This window comes from Mesoplodon densirostris, chromosome 5, assembly GCF_025265405.1.
Source record: "Mesoplodon densirostris isolate mMesDen1 chromosome 5, mMesDen1 primary haplotype, whole genome shotgun sequence".
NCBI lineage: Eukaryota > Metazoa > Chordata > Mammalia > Artiodactyla > Ziphiidae > Mesoplodon > Mesoplodon densirostris.
In genome coordinates this window covers 1,780,821-1,798,529 of record NC_082665.1, presented here as the reverse complement: position 1 = coordinate 1,798,529, position 17,709 = coordinate 1,780,821, and the positions used below count along the sequence as shown (strand labels likewise).

The following is a 17,709-nucleotide window of genomic DNA, read 5'->3' as shown; positions in this document are numbered from 1 at the left end:
TAATGCCAGCAACATGGATGGACCTAGAGATTATTATACTAAGTGAAGTAACTCACACAGAGAAAGACAAATATCCTATGATACCACTTAGATGTGGAATCTAAAATATGACACAAATGAACTTATCTACAAAACAGAAACAGACTCACAGACATAGAGAACAGACTCAGACATAGAGAACAGACTTGTGGTTGCCAAGGGGGAGGGGGTGGGGGAGGGAGGGATTGGCAGTTTGGGGTCAGCAGGTGCAAACTAGTATATATAGGATGGATAAACACCAAGGGCCTACTGTACAGCACAGGGAACTATATTCTATATCCTGTGATAAACTGTAATGGAAAAGAATATGAAGAACAATATATATATATATATAACCGACTCACTTTGCTGTACCGCAGTAATTAACACATTGTAAATCAACTATACTCCAATTAAAAAAAAAAGATGGAGCACAAAGGGGCAAATGGCCCGTCCCTGTTGTGTGTTTAAATCTGCTTTTCTTCGCTTGTTTTAAAGGACGTCAAGGAATGCGGAGTAAGGCAGTGCTGCTGGGCTTCGAGCGGGACCTGGGCTCTAGGCTGGAGCGTGGGATGTCCCTGGGATATCCGGAGCCTAGAAAGCCAAAGGCCACATAGTGACCAGGTCCTGGAAGCTACAGGGGAGGCATCGAAAGAGCAGACACCAGCAATGAGCAGTAGACGTAACAGAGCCTCCTGGGCCAGCTCGGGCTGCACACATATCCACGCTTTCAAATCCACACACGTCCCCTCCCTCAATCATCCTCCAAAGTCTGTGTGAGCCCCAGGGAATGCCTGACGTTGTCCAGGGGGCCAAGCAGAGTGTAGAGCGACGACCGCGGCCTTGGCACCCAGCTCTCCAAAACCCGCTCTTTCCCACGGCAGCCTCTGTGCTGACCTCTCGGAGGCTGGTCCCCCCTTTCTTGGGGGGCTGTGGGAGGGGGTGGGAATATTGCCAGGCAGGCAGAAGCTGCTCCCGGAATGGGACTGCCTCACAGGGACTGGGAGAGGGACTGCCCAGCCCTCATGGTGCAGTCAGCCCTGCGCCGGGCCACTTTGTGGGTCAGTGTTTAACTTCCCCCCTGAATTTGCGAGAGCATCTGTGTCTGCGTGCAAGAGGGCAGCTGCCAGGGCTGCTGAGTAGGTCTCCTGAGTAAGATCCACGCGGCTGGTAAGCAGCCGACGTGAATTCACTTCACATAAACAGGCAACAGGGCGTCCGGATGCCTTAGTCAGCTGACGCAGAGAAGTCCGCACGCGGAGCAGAACCAGTCCATCTCCCGGCCCAAGCTTGCCAGCTCCAAACCCGAAACTTCCTCAAATGTTCTCCACTGGGTCCAGCAACCGCATGGCCTCACCAGGCACGTGGACCTTCAGGAGGCGAAGATAGCGCGTGCGCCACACAGGCGGCAGGGCTGGCACGGGGACGAGGGGGTTTGGACGGGATGCTCATCTGCCCGCAGGGTCCCGCCCACAGAGGCATCTCCACTGATCTGAAGAGCCTCCTCCCCGTCTTCTCCTGCCAGGAGCCGAGGTGGGCAAGGTGAGGATGAACGGGCAGCCCCAACTTCAGAGACCTTTGCAATAAAAGCAACGCTCACGGGCTTCCCTGGTGGCGCAGTGGTTGAGAGTCCACCTGCCGATGCAGGGGACACGGGTTCGTGCCCCAGTCTGGGAAGATCCCACATGCCGCGGAGCAGCTGGGCCCGTGAGCCATGGCCGCTGAGCCTGCGCGTCCGGAGCCTGTGCTCCGCAACGGGAGAGGGCACAGCAGTGAGAGGCCCGCGTAGCGCAAAAAAAAAAAAAAAAAATTAATTAAAAACAATGCTCACTCCTGCTGGGCGCGATCATCCTTTGATCCAGCCAGCTTTCCGTGTTCCCTTATCGCACGTCCTCCAGGCAAGTGAAAACGTGGACAGCAATGAATCCGGTTGTGGTGGCCTCGGGCTGCAGAAAGTGGAAGTCCAAACACTCAGCACCCAGAGGCTCAGCTGCCCCCAAATCCTGTAGCGCGTGAGTCCCCCTGATTCTACTACCCTTAAAACTTGTGTATGAATCCAGCAATTATGGAATCAGAGTGAAAGGGGCCGTGGAGATCAGCTCATTCAAAGCCTCAGATTATAGACCAGGATGGTCCGCACGGAACGGATGTGTGGGTGCAGCTGAAGAAGAGGAAGGTGTGTGGTCCTAAGTGCTTCCATGAGAAAAGAAAAGAGGCACCAAACCGACCATCGAGGCTTCCACGGAAGAAACTTGAACAAGAAGAGCAAGTGGAACCCCCAGTGAGGAGAAGGCAGTAGAAGGGCCAAAATCAATGTGACTGAAACAAAAGAAAAATTCATTGAAACCAAAGCTGGTTCTTCAAGAAGATCAATAAAATTGATAAATTTCTGGCCAGACTGACAGGGAAAAACAAGAAGAGACAACGTGTCAGTGTCAAGAACAAAAAATGAGATATCACTAAACATTTTTCAAAAATTAAAAGGAGGGCCTCCCTGGTGGCGCAAGTGGTTAAGAGTCCGCCTGCTGATGCAGGGGATACGGGTTCGTGCCCCGGTCTGGGAGGATCCCATATGCCGCGGAGCGGCTGGGCCCGTGAGCCATGGCCGCTGGGCCTGCGCATCCGGAGCCTGTGCTCCGCAACGGGAGAGGCCACAACAGTGAGAGGCCCACATACCGCAAAAAGAAAAAAAAAAAAAAAAATTAAAAGGAAGCAGAAATAGACTCAGGGACATAGAGAACAGACTTGTGGTTGCCATGCCAAAGGAGGGTGGGCAGGGTAGGGATGGACTGGGAGTTTGGGATTAGCAGATGCAAACTGTTATATACAGGATGGATAAACAACAAGGTCCTACTGTACAGCACAGGGAACTATACTCAATATCCTGTGATGAATCATAATGGAAAAGAATATGAAAAAGAATGTATGTATATGTGTATAACTGAATCACTGTGCTGAACAGCAGAAATTAACACAACATTGTAAATCAACTATACTTCAATAAAATAGATTTTTAAAAAAGAAATTAAAAGGATAATGAGGAGACTCTACAAACAACATTAGACCTATATATTCAAAACCTTAGATGAAATGGACCAACTCCTTGACAGGCACAAACTGTAACCAAGCAGGACCCTGTGGGGCCTTCCCGGGACAGAGCGCCCCCATGTCCTCCACCTGCCTCTTGTTGGTAGAAAAACTTTAGCCTCCTAGGCCTTCCCTGAGTTCCAAAGAATAAATTTAATCAGAGAAGTGAGAAAATGCAGAAACAAAGGAAGACAGCCAAGCAAGACAAAATAATAATAGTTTAGTCATTAAACAAAGTCAAAGAACTTTAGTTCCTCCTCAAGGGCTATAGGTAATATCCTGAGTCACACCACTGAGTTGTTTCACAGATACTAAAACCCCACCAGGTGGAGGAAGTTAACTGCGTGCTGACCACAAGCATGTAGACCCCAGACTGGTTGGAACCAGTAGGCTGATGATATTGATTCCTCATTACCTCACCACCAACCAATCACAAGATGATCGCATACCACAACTCCTTCCCTCACCCTGTCTTTAGAAACCTTTCCTGAAAGCCTTTGGGGAGCTCAGGTCTTTTGAGCATTAGCCACCTGTACTCCTTGCTTGGCGCTTGCAGTAAACACTGCACTTTCCTTCACCACAATTCGGCATCAGTAGATTGGCTTTACTGTGCATGGGCAAGCGGACCCAAGTTTGGTTCAGTAACAAAACTACCAAAACTCATTAAAGAAGAAACAAATAACTGGAATTTCCTATATCTATTAGGAAAACTCCAGTTTCTTAGAAATTCCTACTAAGTATTTGAAGAAGACAAAATACCAACCCTACACCATCTCTTGTAGAAAATGGAAAAGGAGCTTGCCAACTCCTGTGCTGAAAACCGTGTTATCAAAGCCAAAGATGTTACAGTGAAAGAGAACTACAGACCAATATCCTCATGAATACGGACATGAAAGTCCTGAACAAGATATTAGCTAATCAAATCCAGCAACATGCCAGAAAGGCAATTCAGCACAACCAAGTGGGGTTTATCTAGCAACTCAAGACTGCTTCAATATTCAAATATCAATCAATGTGGGTACACAGCACCTCTCTATATTAGTTTCCCAATTTCCCGTGAATCTATAACTATTTCATAATAAAAAGTTTTTAAAAATCAGTTAATGTAATTCACCATGTTAACAGACTTACAAAGAAAACAATATGATCATCTAAACAGATGCATAAAAAGCACTTCATGAAACCCAACATCCATTCATGATAAAATCTCTCAGCAACATAAGAGAGCTTTTAGCTTGAGAAAGCTAATCTACAAAAAACTACAGCTAACATGGTCCTTAACGGTGGAAGACTGAAGGCGTTCCCCCTAAGTTCAGGCATGTGTTAGTTGACATACATGCACCTCCTTGCTCTCTCCACCAGAGGGCATGGGGGAAGTGACACCCAGCGGCAGAGAGGACACCTAGCTCCAGGCCTTGGTTTCTAAATGCCACCATCCACTACAAGGGACCAGGGCTCCTTGGAGAAGTGGTTGATTCCAGGGATGCTAGAAGGGCCCAAGAGCCAAATGAAAGAGCTCCAGTGGTCAAAACGTCAAAAATGGGCTTCCCTGGTGGCGCAGTGGTTGAGAGTCTGCCTGCCGATGCAGGGGACACGGGTTCGTGCCCCGGTCTGGGAAGATCCCACATGCCGCGGAGCGGCTGGGCCCGTGAGCCATGGCCACTGAGCCTGCGCGTCCGGAGCCTGTGCTCCGCAACGGGAGAGGCCGCAGCAGTGAGAGGCCTGCGTACCGCAAAAAAAAAAAAAAAAAAAAGTCAAAGATGGGTCATTGTCCCAAAGCAGAAGCAATTTGAACAAGAAAATAATGACAATATTGTAGTAGAACACAATAAAATTAACATTCTTTAGTCCATAACAGGACAAATAAACATATTGGGGGGGGGGAACAACTCTTCCTTAGAGAAGAATTTTTTTTTTTTTTTTTGCGGTATGCGGGCCTCTCACTGTTGTGGCCTCCCCCGTTGCGGAGCACAGGCTCCGGACGCGCAGGCTCCGGACGCGCAGGCTCAGCGGCCATGGCTCACGGGCCCAGCCGCTCCGCGGCATATGGGATCCTCCCAGACCGGGGCACGAACCCGTATCCCCTGCATCGGCAGGCGGACTCTCAACCACTTGCGCCACCAGGGAGGCCCTTTAGAGAAGAATTTTAATTAATAATTGGAGGTGGGCCGTAGAAGTAGAAAATCCCATTAGCACACCATAGTCATCATGCTGTAGGCATGATCCCCAGAGGGGTGCTGAAACCACAGGGCAAATGTTTCAGCAAAAGGAGGAAATCTGCGAAGTCTCAAGGAATCTCCCGCAGATATTTATTAATTACAAAGGGAGAAATAGTCACATCTTCAGTGATGAGACATAACAACACCAAGGAACCCCTGCTTCACTGGACACATTACTTCTGTGGATTCTTCCCCTAAAGGGAACAGTCCAAGTCCAATCGTAAGAAAATGTCAGACAAACCCAGCTTGAGGGACAGCCCACAACACACCTGATCACCGCTCTTCCAAAGTGTCAAGTCACAAAGGACAAGGAAACTGTGAGCGATTGTCCCAGACTAGAGCCGACTAAGGAGACCTGATGAATGCCCCATGGGGTCCTAAACAGAGGGAGGACATTCCTGGGAACCTGGTGAATCCGAAAAGTCTGTCCTTAGTGAAGAGTAACGTCCCAAGGCTGGTTTCCAAGACTTGGTAATTGATCTACAGTTCTGTGCAGCGTTATCACTAGAGAAACCTGGGAGACGGGCATACGTGAATTCTCTGTACTCCTTTTATGATTATTCCATAAAATAAACTAAAAAAAAAAAGCAACCCATGAGCTCAAACCATGCCTGGACCGGCAGAAATTGTGGCTGTGCTCCAAACCTGTCAGGCCACCTGCTGCCTGCATCCCACCCTTCACTACTGTCCCTGAGAAAGAAGAAAGGACACCTGCTCAGCCTTTCCTTCCGTCCCAGACTCTGGCCACGTGTCAGCCTCAGAGCGGGGACAGCACTTAGGAGGGCCTGAATTGTGTCGCAACAGGATGCTGTGGCCTCAGCCCCCAGCACCCGTGAATCTGACCATATTTGGAAACAGGGTCTTTACAGATACAATCAAGATAAAGTGAGGTCTTTGGGGGCCCCTAATCCAACCTGATTGGTGTCCCTATGAAAGGGGGAAATTTGGACGCAGACAGGCACACACGGAAAAAGCCCTGTGAAGGTGAAGGCAGAGATCAGGGTGATGCTTCTACAAGCCAAGAAACCCCAAGAATTGCCAGAAAAGCCCCAGAAGCTAGGAGACAGCCTGGGGCACACTCTCCCCGACAGCCTTGGAAGGAAACAGCCCTTCCAGCTCCTTGACCTCAGACGTCCGATGTCCGGACTATGAGATACATTTCTGTTGTGTGAGCCGACCCAGCTGCTGTGCTGTTACCGCTGCCTTGGACGCTGATCCAGTGCTGCCTACAAAGCATGACTCACGTTATCTTTATTTAGACCCCAAATACACCTCCTCTCTAACCTTCCAACACGGAGGCACATGACCTCACTCAGCCAGCTGGGCGACCCCAGCAGCGCTCACCCTGACCAGGGGCCAGGACCCACTGCCCACAGACACCGGCCCCGACTTGCAACACCACCTAACATGACAAGGTGACTTACACTCCACCCTGGGGTTTCTTTCTAGGACAAAAATGAGTAAAGACGTCCCAAGCCAATTTCAAGAGTTTTGTGAGCTGAGCAATGACTCCTGGAACAACAGCAGCTGCCGCTTTTTCTGCGGACCTGCTCTCAACAGCAACCGGGAAGGGAGGGTGTGGAGCCTCCCCAGGACAACACACACACCCAGGAGGGGGTGAAGCCGACAGCCGAGCACATCACACACACACTCACACACACTCACACCCTCTTCCAGCCCCCCTGCCCCACCACGGCCGCGTCCACCCTGTCCGTCTGCTCCAGCGCCCTGAGCTACGGCAGCGGCTCTGCCTGCCCAGTTCCTGCCCCGGCTCCTGCTGGCAGGTGGACGACTGTCCAGAGAGCTGCTGCGAGCCCCCTGTCGCGCCCCCAGCGGCTGTGCCCCGGCCCCCTGCCTGACCCTTGTCTGTGCGCCAGTGAGCTGCGTGTCCAACCCCTGCTGCCAACCAGCCTGCACCAGCCCCTGCACGGCCTTGTGCTGCCAGCAGTCTAGCTGCCAGCCCCGCTGCTGCACCTGCTCCCCCTGCCAGCAGGCCTGCTGTGTGCCCGTCTGCTGCACACCTGTGTGCCGCGAGCCCGTGTGCTGTGAGGCCGCCCCCTGCTCAGCCCCCTCGTGCTGCCAGCCCACCCCCTGCCCCTCGTCCCGCCACAGACCCTCCTCCTCCGTGTCCCTGCTCTGCCGCCCCGCGTGCTCCCGCCTGCTGCGTCCCCGCCTCGGGCACGTCCCGCAGCTGACTGGCACGTCCCCCCAGGGCCAGCCAGGTGCTGTGGGCCACCCCCACCTCTGCCATTGCCAGCCACCGGCCACCCTCAGGATTTAACCCGGCACGAGCTGTGGTCTACACCTCTACGTGAATGTGCACTGACCTAGGACCCCAACAAGCAGGGCTTAGCCCATCTGTAGCCTCCAGATCAGGCCCAGATGAACCTGAGACAACCCTCCCCTATTACTGCGGGTCCCCAGGTTTGTCCTGAAAGCCATGGACACCGCTCTCCCCCCTAGTCTTTTGGGGCCTTACCCTGCTCCGTCTCTGCCCCTCCTGCTGCGGTGTGCCCTCCCCTCCCCTCACAGGGGTCTTGAGCTGAGTGAATAAACTCTCCATCCTCCCCCCAGGTGGTCCTCCTTCCCAGCTGGTTGTATGTTTCATCGCTTCCGGCCCTTGGGGCTGACATAAGTAACTCCGGCCTCAGCAGCCTTGGAGCCAAGCCATGTCCTGGGAGCATTTCCAAGGGTGTTGAGCTCCGAGGCCCACCCAATCGGCCCCATGGCCCTCGACTTCTGTGTCTGTATCTCTGGGCAGCTCTGGGTGGCTGTGCTGTGTGTCCGAGATTGTGGTGGCCAACACCACCTGGCCAGCGGGCCCCTTGGCGAGACGGCACCCTTGCCCCCGGCCTGGCTCTCCCTGGTCAGCCTGAGAGCACGCAGGAGGCAGGGCCCCGCTGCTTCTGGCCTCCTGGGCCACAGCTGAAGTGGAGCATTCCTGCTGACCACCAGCTGCACCTGTCCCTCCACACCCCTTGAACTGTGCGCTTTATTCAATCTTCAAGTGTCCCAACCTGCCTTGTCTGTGCCACATAGACTAGTGACAATGCCCCCTCCCCAACCACCGGCTCCCGGCTGGGTGGGGCAGAGGTCAAGGGGACGAGGCCAGCAGGCAGGTGACTTCCAGGGCCCACACGCTGGGGCCTGAGGCCTAGGCTTGCTGCCTGAGGGTGACCCTTGGGACCAGTCTGGATGGGGCCCCCATGTTTCCCAGAGCCCCAAGCTTCCCACGGCCAGCCCTCATTCCTAACCAGCATTCTCTCCACCTCCCCCCTCCCCCCAGTGCCACCTCTAGCTCTTAACCCTACCCTGCTATTGACGTGACACCTCCCTCCCTCCCAGGAGGCCATGAAATCCAGCAAGACGTTCCCCCAGAGGAGGGGGGTCAACAGTGAATGCCCCCTTAGAGCAGGTCTGAGAGATCACCTGACCCTCCAGTGGTCTCCCCTGGAGAACCAGGTCCAGACTCCCTGGCTGGCTTTTCCAGTGCCACTATCCCCCAAAAGGGGGTCCTCAGGGAATCTGTCAGTGGAAGTGGGGCCCTCCTGCAACTAGAACTGGGTGGTGGAAATGGGTACAGACAGCCTAGCGCCCTACGGCCCTCCTCCTACATTTTGGGTCTGCGGAGGGAGGTGGGAGCCCTGAAGCCAGCCTCCTCTGGGTCCCCGCCCCTCCCCACCACTCTCTAGGGGACCCTGCCCCTGCCTCCTGGGACCCTCGTATGGAGGAGAAGGTGTGAGAAATCAATCCCCCCAGCTATTACAGGGGCCAGAAAATTCACTGGGGCTCCGCCCACCAGGGCCTCCTCTATGCCTTTGGCAGCCTCCCTCTGGCCAACCCCACCAGCACCCCCACCCCAGAGAGAGAGCAGCACCCCCCATCCCGGAGACCAGTGAACTGTGGGGCCCCAGCTTCCTGTACGCCCTGACGACTCTGCAGCTAGGGAAACCCACAGGCCCCTTCTCAGGAACACGAATTTAACTGCATAAAATATAATACTCCAGATTTCAGGGGGAGACCGTTATCATTACCAATTACCAAAAAAAAAAAAAAAAAAAAAACAATTTTACTGATGTAGTGAGCTGTGGGCTTTTTTATTAAGGCATTACAAGAGGAGCGGCGGGCCTCAGGCGGATCGGGGACAGAGCGCTTGTGCGGGGCACGAGGATGCCGGTGGCTCAGCTGGTGACAGTCCCACGTGTGGCCCAAAGCCGGCACACCCCTCACTGGTTAGTTGTGAAGACGGAGGTGCAGCGCGTCCTGCCCAAGTTCACGGCCACTGAATTCCAGCCCCCGACCCTGGACGGAGCCAGCTGCGTCGGGGACAGAGCGCACGCGGACGGCGGCGGCGGCCAGTCACCAACGACCAGTGACCCTTCCCTGGGGCGCCCCAAGCTCAGCGCTCGACACCCCCAGACGCGCGACACGCAGAGCGAGGCATCCCGGGGAGGGCCGTTCCCCAGCGCAGGGGTCCCCGGAGCGCCCACCTGAGCTCCGTCCCCATGCGGCGGCACCCGAGCCCGGACACCGCTGACCCCGAGAGCCCCAGCCCGGAGCCACCGTACCGCCCGCCTGCGCCATGTGGAGCTGCCAAGCCGCCGCGCCCGCGGCCTGGAAGAGTTTCCCGTCTCCCTCGGTGACCCGCGCTGCCGCGAAAACGCGCGGGGCCAGAAAGACAACCGAATTTCACCACCTGGGTGGATGTCCTCCGGCTTCTTCCCAGCGGCGAGCGGGCGCGCACACGCACTCACACTAATACTCACACGTGTTCACGCACCCGCACACACTCACATATCCACGCGCGCGCGCACACTCTGCCTTCCCCTGGCGTAGGAAGACACCCACCACCCGGTCCACGCGCGCCCCGCGGTCCCGCCAGGCCGGCAGGGGCGACAGCGAGGCCCGTGCAGTGGCCCCAACACCGCCCCGCCCAGAGATGGGCAGCTCCCGCCTTCGGGGTCACCTCCCTTCCCCCTTCCATCACCCGAGGCCCGAGCAGGGGCGGAGGGGGGGCTCGCCGGCCTGCAAACCGACCGTGGGGTCAACCGTGAAGGCGGGCTGGGCATCCTCCTTTTCCTCTCGCACCTCCGAGCGGCGGGTAAGTACCCCCTGGCAGTGCCAGAGACGCTCACTAGAGTGGATTCGCTGGAGACCCCCACAAAGTCCCCAAAGCGCCATGCCCCAGCCTGGGGGTGGGATGAAACGTGAGCCACTAAACACAGGGCTCCCCACCCCGAGCCCCAGGCCCTCGGAGGACCGAGACCCGCGGGAAGGAACCGGCTTTCAGGCTTTCTGCGCGGGGCTGGGGGTGGGGTCACGTGGGGGCGTTAGCGTGGGCATGGCTGCTGGGTGAGGAGGGGTCTCCGAGAGGCTCGGGGAGCCCCCAGCCCCCGGCCCGGACCCTCCTAAAGGCAGAGATGTGTGGTTGGGACGCCGAGGGTGACAGCCAGGGACCACGTCCCCATCGCTCCCCAGACTCTCAAGATGGGGAGACAAGTGGGTGCCCTCCCATCCCCACCCCACACAGATGCAGAGGTCCCCTCTAAGCCCGGAGCTCAGAATCCACCCGGGGTGGGGGGAGGGGGATTGCGGGGGAGGGGGGAGGGAGAGATGGGGGTGTCCGGCTGGAAACAGAGCCCAGACCCCGAAGCGTGCGTTGGTGGCTTCCTAGATTTTATCCTGGAAAAAGACCTCCTGGAAATCTGTGATTTACTCTTAAAAATCAAAACCAAAGAACCAGCATATAGTGTATGAGGTTGCATTATAAAAATGAATATTCTTAGTTTCCTAATTTCTGTGCAGACAAACAACGCCCTGGTTTAACGGTTGAGAATTCTTTAAAAGGAAATGGGCATCAGGCTGACAGTGTGTCTCCAGTTGCCAGCCACACCCCAGCCCTGCAGAACTGTCAAGCAGGCCAGGTGGGCCTTTCAGCCTCGGTCCCCACACGACCCGCCACTTGGCGGCCTCTCCTTCCTGTGGCCCACGCAGAGTGGTCCCCTGTGCCCGGCTCCAGGGGCCACCTGGGGTGTGGAGCTCAGATGAAGCTGGTGTTGAACGGGGCGCTGGCCTGGGGCTGGGACGGCTCGGACGCAGCCTGTGGGGGGGGGCCCAGCACCCGAGGGCGGGATGGGAAGCCACACCCACGTGGACAAAGGACCGCTGACTGGGAATCTAGCAGCAGCTTCCTAACTGCAAACTGCTCATCGGCTTTGCTCACGGCCCTGCTGACGGCTGCATGAGCCCAGAAGGGGGCGTCGTGCCCACACAGGACTCCCAGGACCCGGCGTGCGGGCCTCGCCAGGTGGCCAGGATTCCCCAACTCCCTGGGCAGCACTACCCTTCCTGCAGCGTTTCCATTAACGGAGCCCAAAGGACAGGGTTGAAGAATTCCTGGGAGCCGCCAGCAAGGGAAGAGAAGGGCTTCCTACCCCCACCCCAACCCCATGCCCCTCATTGGGCCACCCGCCTGCAGCCTTCACACCCCAACTAGCTTTTGTCATGCAAATCTGTGCCCCTCATTACCTGGGCACTGCCTCTAGCTCCAGGGATGCACCCCACCCCAGACCCCAGGTCTGACCACCCGCCCGCCCCGGGGTCCCCCACACCTGCCGAGAGCCTTGCCCACGCACGGACCGGGCTGCAGTGTGACAGTGCGGGTACAGTGCCTTCCCTGCAGGGGCGTCGAGCAAGTGAAGGAGGGAACGGGGTGCTGAGGGCGCTATGTCCGCCAGGTTCCCACGCCTCAGCATGGCCCTGAGCCCCGCGTGAGGAGCCGCCTCTGACCTTCCCGGGGTGACAGAGGACACTGTTCTGACACCCCACGGCAGGTCACCCCGCTCCGAGAGCCCACCCCCTGCACCCCGCCAGTGACCCAGCCTTGGGGTCCAGCTGCCCCCGCTACGGCTTCCACAGAACCCCTCCGCCTTGGCCTCCCACCCACATGGAGACAATGCTGGGTCGGGACAGGCTGAGTCGGGGGTGCACGGCAGGCTCTTTGGCCACAGCGGCTGGTCACTCCCTGACCAAGAGCCCAGGTCTAGAATTCAGGCCACCAAGCTGTCCCCTGGCAGGACACCCCCAGCCACTTTCCAGGCACCATGCACATCACGCCCCCCAGAGTCGTGGACTTGTGTGGGAGCTGAAGGTCTTCCACTCCTGGTTCAGCCTCTGTCCCCGGGCAGCTGGCCCGACTTGCTGGAGCAGCGGAGGGTCCGAGTATCAGAAGACCCAGGCTGGCTCTGGGGTCAGCGAGGCCCCAGGATCCTGCCTGCCACAGTCACCCCAGGGGAACCCTCCCCACACACCCGCTGCGTGCCTGGAGCCCCGGCCTCTCTGCTCCAGATCCTCCTCACCCTCCTGCCCTGAGGCTGGTCCAGCAGCTGCAGCTGGTTTCCCAGCCTGCGCCTCCCACCTGCCCTCCACAGCCTCTTCGTGCTGACAGCCTGCCAGGGTCAGCTGAGGCTCTCTGAGACTTGACCCGTCCTCAGATGGCCCTGTGCAAAAGGGCCAGCCCCAGGCCCCAGCCCTTATCAGAGGGTCTGCACCAGACCCGGGGCAGAGATGTAACCTCCACTTCCTCATCGGCAAAACTGTGCACACCACCTCCTGTAGGGGGGATGTCATCTCATGGTCACAGACTCGGACGGGCTTGGGGAAGGGAGACAGGACTTCAAAACCCGAGGTCGGCACAGCCAAGGTCCAGGCACTTCACACGCAGCGCCACAGACCCAGGAGCAAGGGCTAAGGGAAAGTGAAATCCAAACCCCGAACAAACCCTACGGTGTAACCTCCTGTGCGTTTCAAAACCAAATGCGATCAAAGTGACCTCTTTAACTATTTGAGTCCTGACTAGCCGTTATCAAGTGTCTTGGGAGCGTTCCAAATTTAGTTCAATATTATTTACTTGACTTTTATCTTTTCCCTCTGGTTGTCGGTATTTATAACTGGGTCATCTTTTAACTATTTGCAACATACCTTCAGGGGAGAGGGGGTGGGCTTTATAAATAACCTTTATTATTACTATGCAAGTTGATTCTGTTCCCAGTGCTGACTGGAACGTGAAGATACACGTCTGTGACTCACCCCCCCTGGGGGACACTGAGTGCTCAGGACGACGCAGGTTGGATGCTGTGCCCCAGGCCCCGTGTGCGGGTCTGTCCCCCATGCTCAAAGCTGGGTGGGGAGCGGCGGTGTTTCAGGGCTACAGGTGGGCTTGGCTTCTGTGTGGCTTGCACATCACGCATCCCAAGGCTGTGACCGCAGCAGGTGCGGGGACCTTGGGGGCCCTGGTAGTCCTTCCCAGCACACACCCGGGGGCTGCCCCCCTCCGCCCGCACGGTCTGGCTGTTCCCTGGAGGGCTGGGGATTTTTATGGACGCCCCCCTCCAGGTGTGAACACAGGTCAGCATCCCAAACTTGGGTCATCATGGGCCATCTGGTCACATCATTGGGAACCAAGTGCCATCAGAGCAAAGAGCCATAACACGCGGGGACTTGGGAGGATTCCCGGAGCCCAGAATGAGATATTTGCAAATAAACCGGGGGCCCCACACAAACGCGTCTCAGCGCCACCACCCTCGGCGAGGCCCGCACGCCCATGGCTCACTCCCATCCTGGAGCTCAGCTTCTAGCTCCCGGGTCTCGTTTCCCCTTTACTCTGTTTGTCAGCGTTAGGTCGGATAAATAAAGTCTCTTGGTAGAAACTGCAGAAAGGCATGATGCCGTGGTCACTGGCAGGTCAACTCGGCCTTTCTAAGGAGGAGGGGGCGGGATCTCCCCTCCGACTCCGCTCTCTGCTGGAGGGGGGTCCGCGTGCCTGGGGCCGGCCCCACGTGCCCCGCTTCTCGCGGGACAGGACTGCCCGGCCCCAGCGGCGGGCCTGCACTGTGCCAAGTGCAGCCCTGGGTTCCCTGTCCACGGCGGGCAAGGGACCCGCCAGCCGCTGGGCCTCATTCCTCCGGCAGGTGTAAGGCCCTCCCGGAGGCCCAGCAGGTAAGTCCTGCGAAGGGCCTGCGATGGGGGAGGGTAACCCTTTGCAAGGTGTCCCCACCCTGTGGGCATTCCTCTCGTGAGCGCCCTGCTGCTCCCTTTAACCTTCGGTCCCTCCTCCTGGTCCAGCTGCCGCTGCTCGCATGGCCACTCAGCACCGTGACCTGGACTCGGCCTGAGAAAGTGGCACCGCACGCCCGGCGCCCCTCCCGGCCCCCGCGCGTACCCCGCCCCGTGCCCCCCACTTACCCGTGCAGGGCTCCCATCGCCCGGCGCCTCGGCCCGGGGTCGCCAGGGCCAGGAGCACGACGCACAGAGTCAGCAGGACAGACATGAGGGGCCCGGCTCCCAAGCTCCATCCAGGGGCTCCACACACGCCCGCACCCGGGAGGCACCCGCTCCTCGCACGCCTGGCTCGGCCGTTTCAGGGCGGCCTCGCCCCGGCGGTCACTGCGGTGGCCACATCCCCGGGGCCTGCGCAGGGACAGCGGCGCCCGGCGGGGACGGGACTCAGGTGGTGCTGGCAGGTCAGGCTTGCAGCCTCATGCTGGCTCATGTACACCTGGGCTGTGGTCCTGCCCTGCAGGGGACAGCTGATAACATCTCGGTGGGGCCGCGGTTAGTCATCGGCAAAGCGCGTGTTTCCCAAAGGAGAGACAGAAATAGATCATCGGGAGAGCTGAGAGCAAACCAGGAAACTCCCGGCTGGGGCTCCCCGGAGGCTGAGGACAGGAGCACCGGCCACCCGCCGGGAGGAGGAAGCAGAGCCGCTGGGCGGTCCTGAGCTGCCCGTGGTCCCCACGCGGCCGCCCAGGGCTTTTATCTGGTGCCCAGCCCTCCCGAGGGCGTGTGGGTTTGTCAACCGTTGGGTTTCAGGAATTTCCCTCGGGAGGGAAGTCAGTCCTTCAGGGGAACAGCTAATGAGGAGACAGGGGCGTCCCGGGGAGAGGCGTGGCCGTGAGGCGGCTGGTTTGTTTCCTTGGCGACTGGCCCCTGGGCTCCGGCCTCCCCGCACCGCGGTCCACGTGCAAGGCTGCTCCAGGCCGGGCAGTTACTAAGTGTGATATTTCTTTTTTAAAACCCCTCCATTGAGTGTGCAAGGACAGACCAGGGAGAGGGGACACGGAGAGAACACACAGGCCCCCAAAAGGCACCCTTTCCTCGTTTCAGGGCAGCGTTATGGCTGTGAACCCCAAGCTCTCCCCGGGAAGCCCCAGCTCCAAGGTGTGGGCAGCGGCCGGTCTGACACTGAAGGGGCTTGTGGAGGACACAGGCCCTGGGGTTAGGGCCTGGGGGGAGGGGGAGGGAGGGGGAGGGAGAGACAGAGACAGGAGACAGAGAGAAAGAAGGGGGCTGTAGGCAGAGAAAGAATATGTGAAAGGCTCTTCCCATAAAACAGCCGCTGTGACTCCAGAGATTCTTGCTCTGTCTGTCTGTCCACACGCAGGTGTTTTAATCCTAGTCATAGGGTCTCTTTTTCTGGGGTCACATGAAGAAACTCTGTGACCCCCCCACTTCCACCTGCCCCCTCAGAGCGCCAGGGATCCCTGGGGGGGGCCTCCCTCACCCCTGCCCCTGGGCCCCTGCCCACCCAGGTCCGGCCAGACCCACAGGGTAGGGAGGGAGACTCTGACCTCCGGGACCCCAGGAGCTGTGAGATGCTCACACACGGCACAGATACGGGCACCATTTGACGAGAGGAAGGACGTCGTCCCCACAAAGAGGGAAGGCCTGGTCTTTGGAGAAGGTACAGGAATTTAAACTGAACAAATTGAGCTGTTCTCTTTTCTTTCTCAATTGATCGGGGTCACGGTGGCCCTGGGTGGGGCAGGACAGGTCAGAAGGACAGGTGACTTCCCACAGGATGGGCAGGTGGCCCCTCGGGCAGGGCCATTAACCCAGGCAGCGTCCCTGTGACTCCTGCTGACCTCGCCACATGACCGATAACCTCTGACCCCCAAGTCTCTTGCTGACCTTTAACTGGTTGATAAAAATAAAATCATGTATTGTTTTTTAACAACCAGATTTGAAAAATCAAAATTATGTTACCTGGAACCCTTCCAAAAAAGTTTTCCTTCTATTACATTTGACCCAGTAATACTAGTCAGACTCTTGATGATCAACAAGGGTCTTTAGTGAAAATGTATTCATTTTTAAAGCTACAAAAATATGTGCCTGAACGCAGAGAAAGCTCAGAATTTCCTTCTCTAGACTGGTTCCCGTGTGACCCTGGACAAGTCGCATAAATGCTCTGAATTGTTTCCACATCTATAGAATGTGCCTCTTAAGCCCTGCACGGCAGGGACGTCCTGTGAGCTACGTGCTGGGTTTAGTTTACATGAAGCAGCATTTCTGCCAACGTGTCCCAGTCACACAGCTCTGAGGGACTCAGCCGGGGTAGGGGGATTCCACGTCCCTCCCCGGGGACACACAAGCGCCCAGGAGTGGAAGCCTCTGAGCCTTTGGCAACAAAGAAAGCTGCTTACAGCTTTTCTATCCCAGTTTTCCCCAGGCTTATTTGCCGTGGACATCGCTTTTCCCCACATCACAGGCACTAAAGTCACAGAGATGCGTCCCCAGAACCCACTAAGACAAATGTGTGTGTGAAGAACAGAGCACGACCCTGCCCCTATCTGTGTGGTTGCTCAGAAGCTGCGCGAACTTTTCATAGATGGGATTTCCCTCTTGGGAAGCAGGCTGGGCAAGTCCCGGGAAGAGCAGGCCGGAATGCCAGCCCACCCTGGGTCGGCTAATAACTGCCTCCAAATGAAAGCACAGGAAATCTCCCGAGAACGTCCCCAAACACATGCTGCCGTTATAACTGGTGCTGACTGCCCCTCTCCTCTGCGTGTCCACTTCTCTGGAGCTGTTCAGCCCGGAAGAGAGGCTTGTATGCCAACCAGGGGTGATGCTTCCTCCAGGAAAACGGGGAGAAGTGACAGGTAAAGGAGAAATTTGAAATGGTAACTTCGGGTGACAAAAACATATCACCTGATCCCCTGGTCTTTCTATTAAACTAACCTGTCACTTCTGCAGACTGTGGAACCTCAGTGGTCTTTAGTAATTTAAAGACACAAACGCTCCTCTGAAATATGTCATAGTTTGGTATTTAATGACCATTGTTCTAAGGATGCTTGGAAATGTCTCTGGGGAACAGAAGAGAACACTTGGCACGTGACAGTGAGTCTCAACGGACTTGGGAGGACCCAGCAAGCTTGGACAGTGAGGACAGCCGACCCCAGGCTAACCGCTCCTGGGCCAGGCCCCCTTCCGGAGTTCGGCTCCCACCTGGCACCCAGCTGTGCTCCCATCAATCACGGACTCACCTGGAGAGGAGCACACGACACCCACTGTCTCCAGGAAACGCAGAGGCTAGAATTCCATTTTGAAC

The 17,709-nt window shown here is 56.9% G+C and overlaps 1 protein-coding gene across 1 annotated transcript in view; it reads right to left on the bottom strand.

Moving 5' to 3' along the window:
* TSPEAR (thrombospondin type laminin G domain and EAR repeats) overlaps positions 1-14,652 on the bottom strand; it is a 61,164-nt gene extending 46,512 nt beyond the window's left edge. Inside the window, exon 1 of the mRNA XM_060099695.1 lies at positions 14,568-14,652. Coding sequence (XP_059955678.1) covers positions 14,568-14,652 — 85 coding nt within the window. The remainder of the gene's footprint in view (positions 1-14,567) is intronic.
* Between the last annotated feature and the right edge of the window lie 3,057 nt (positions 14,653-17,709).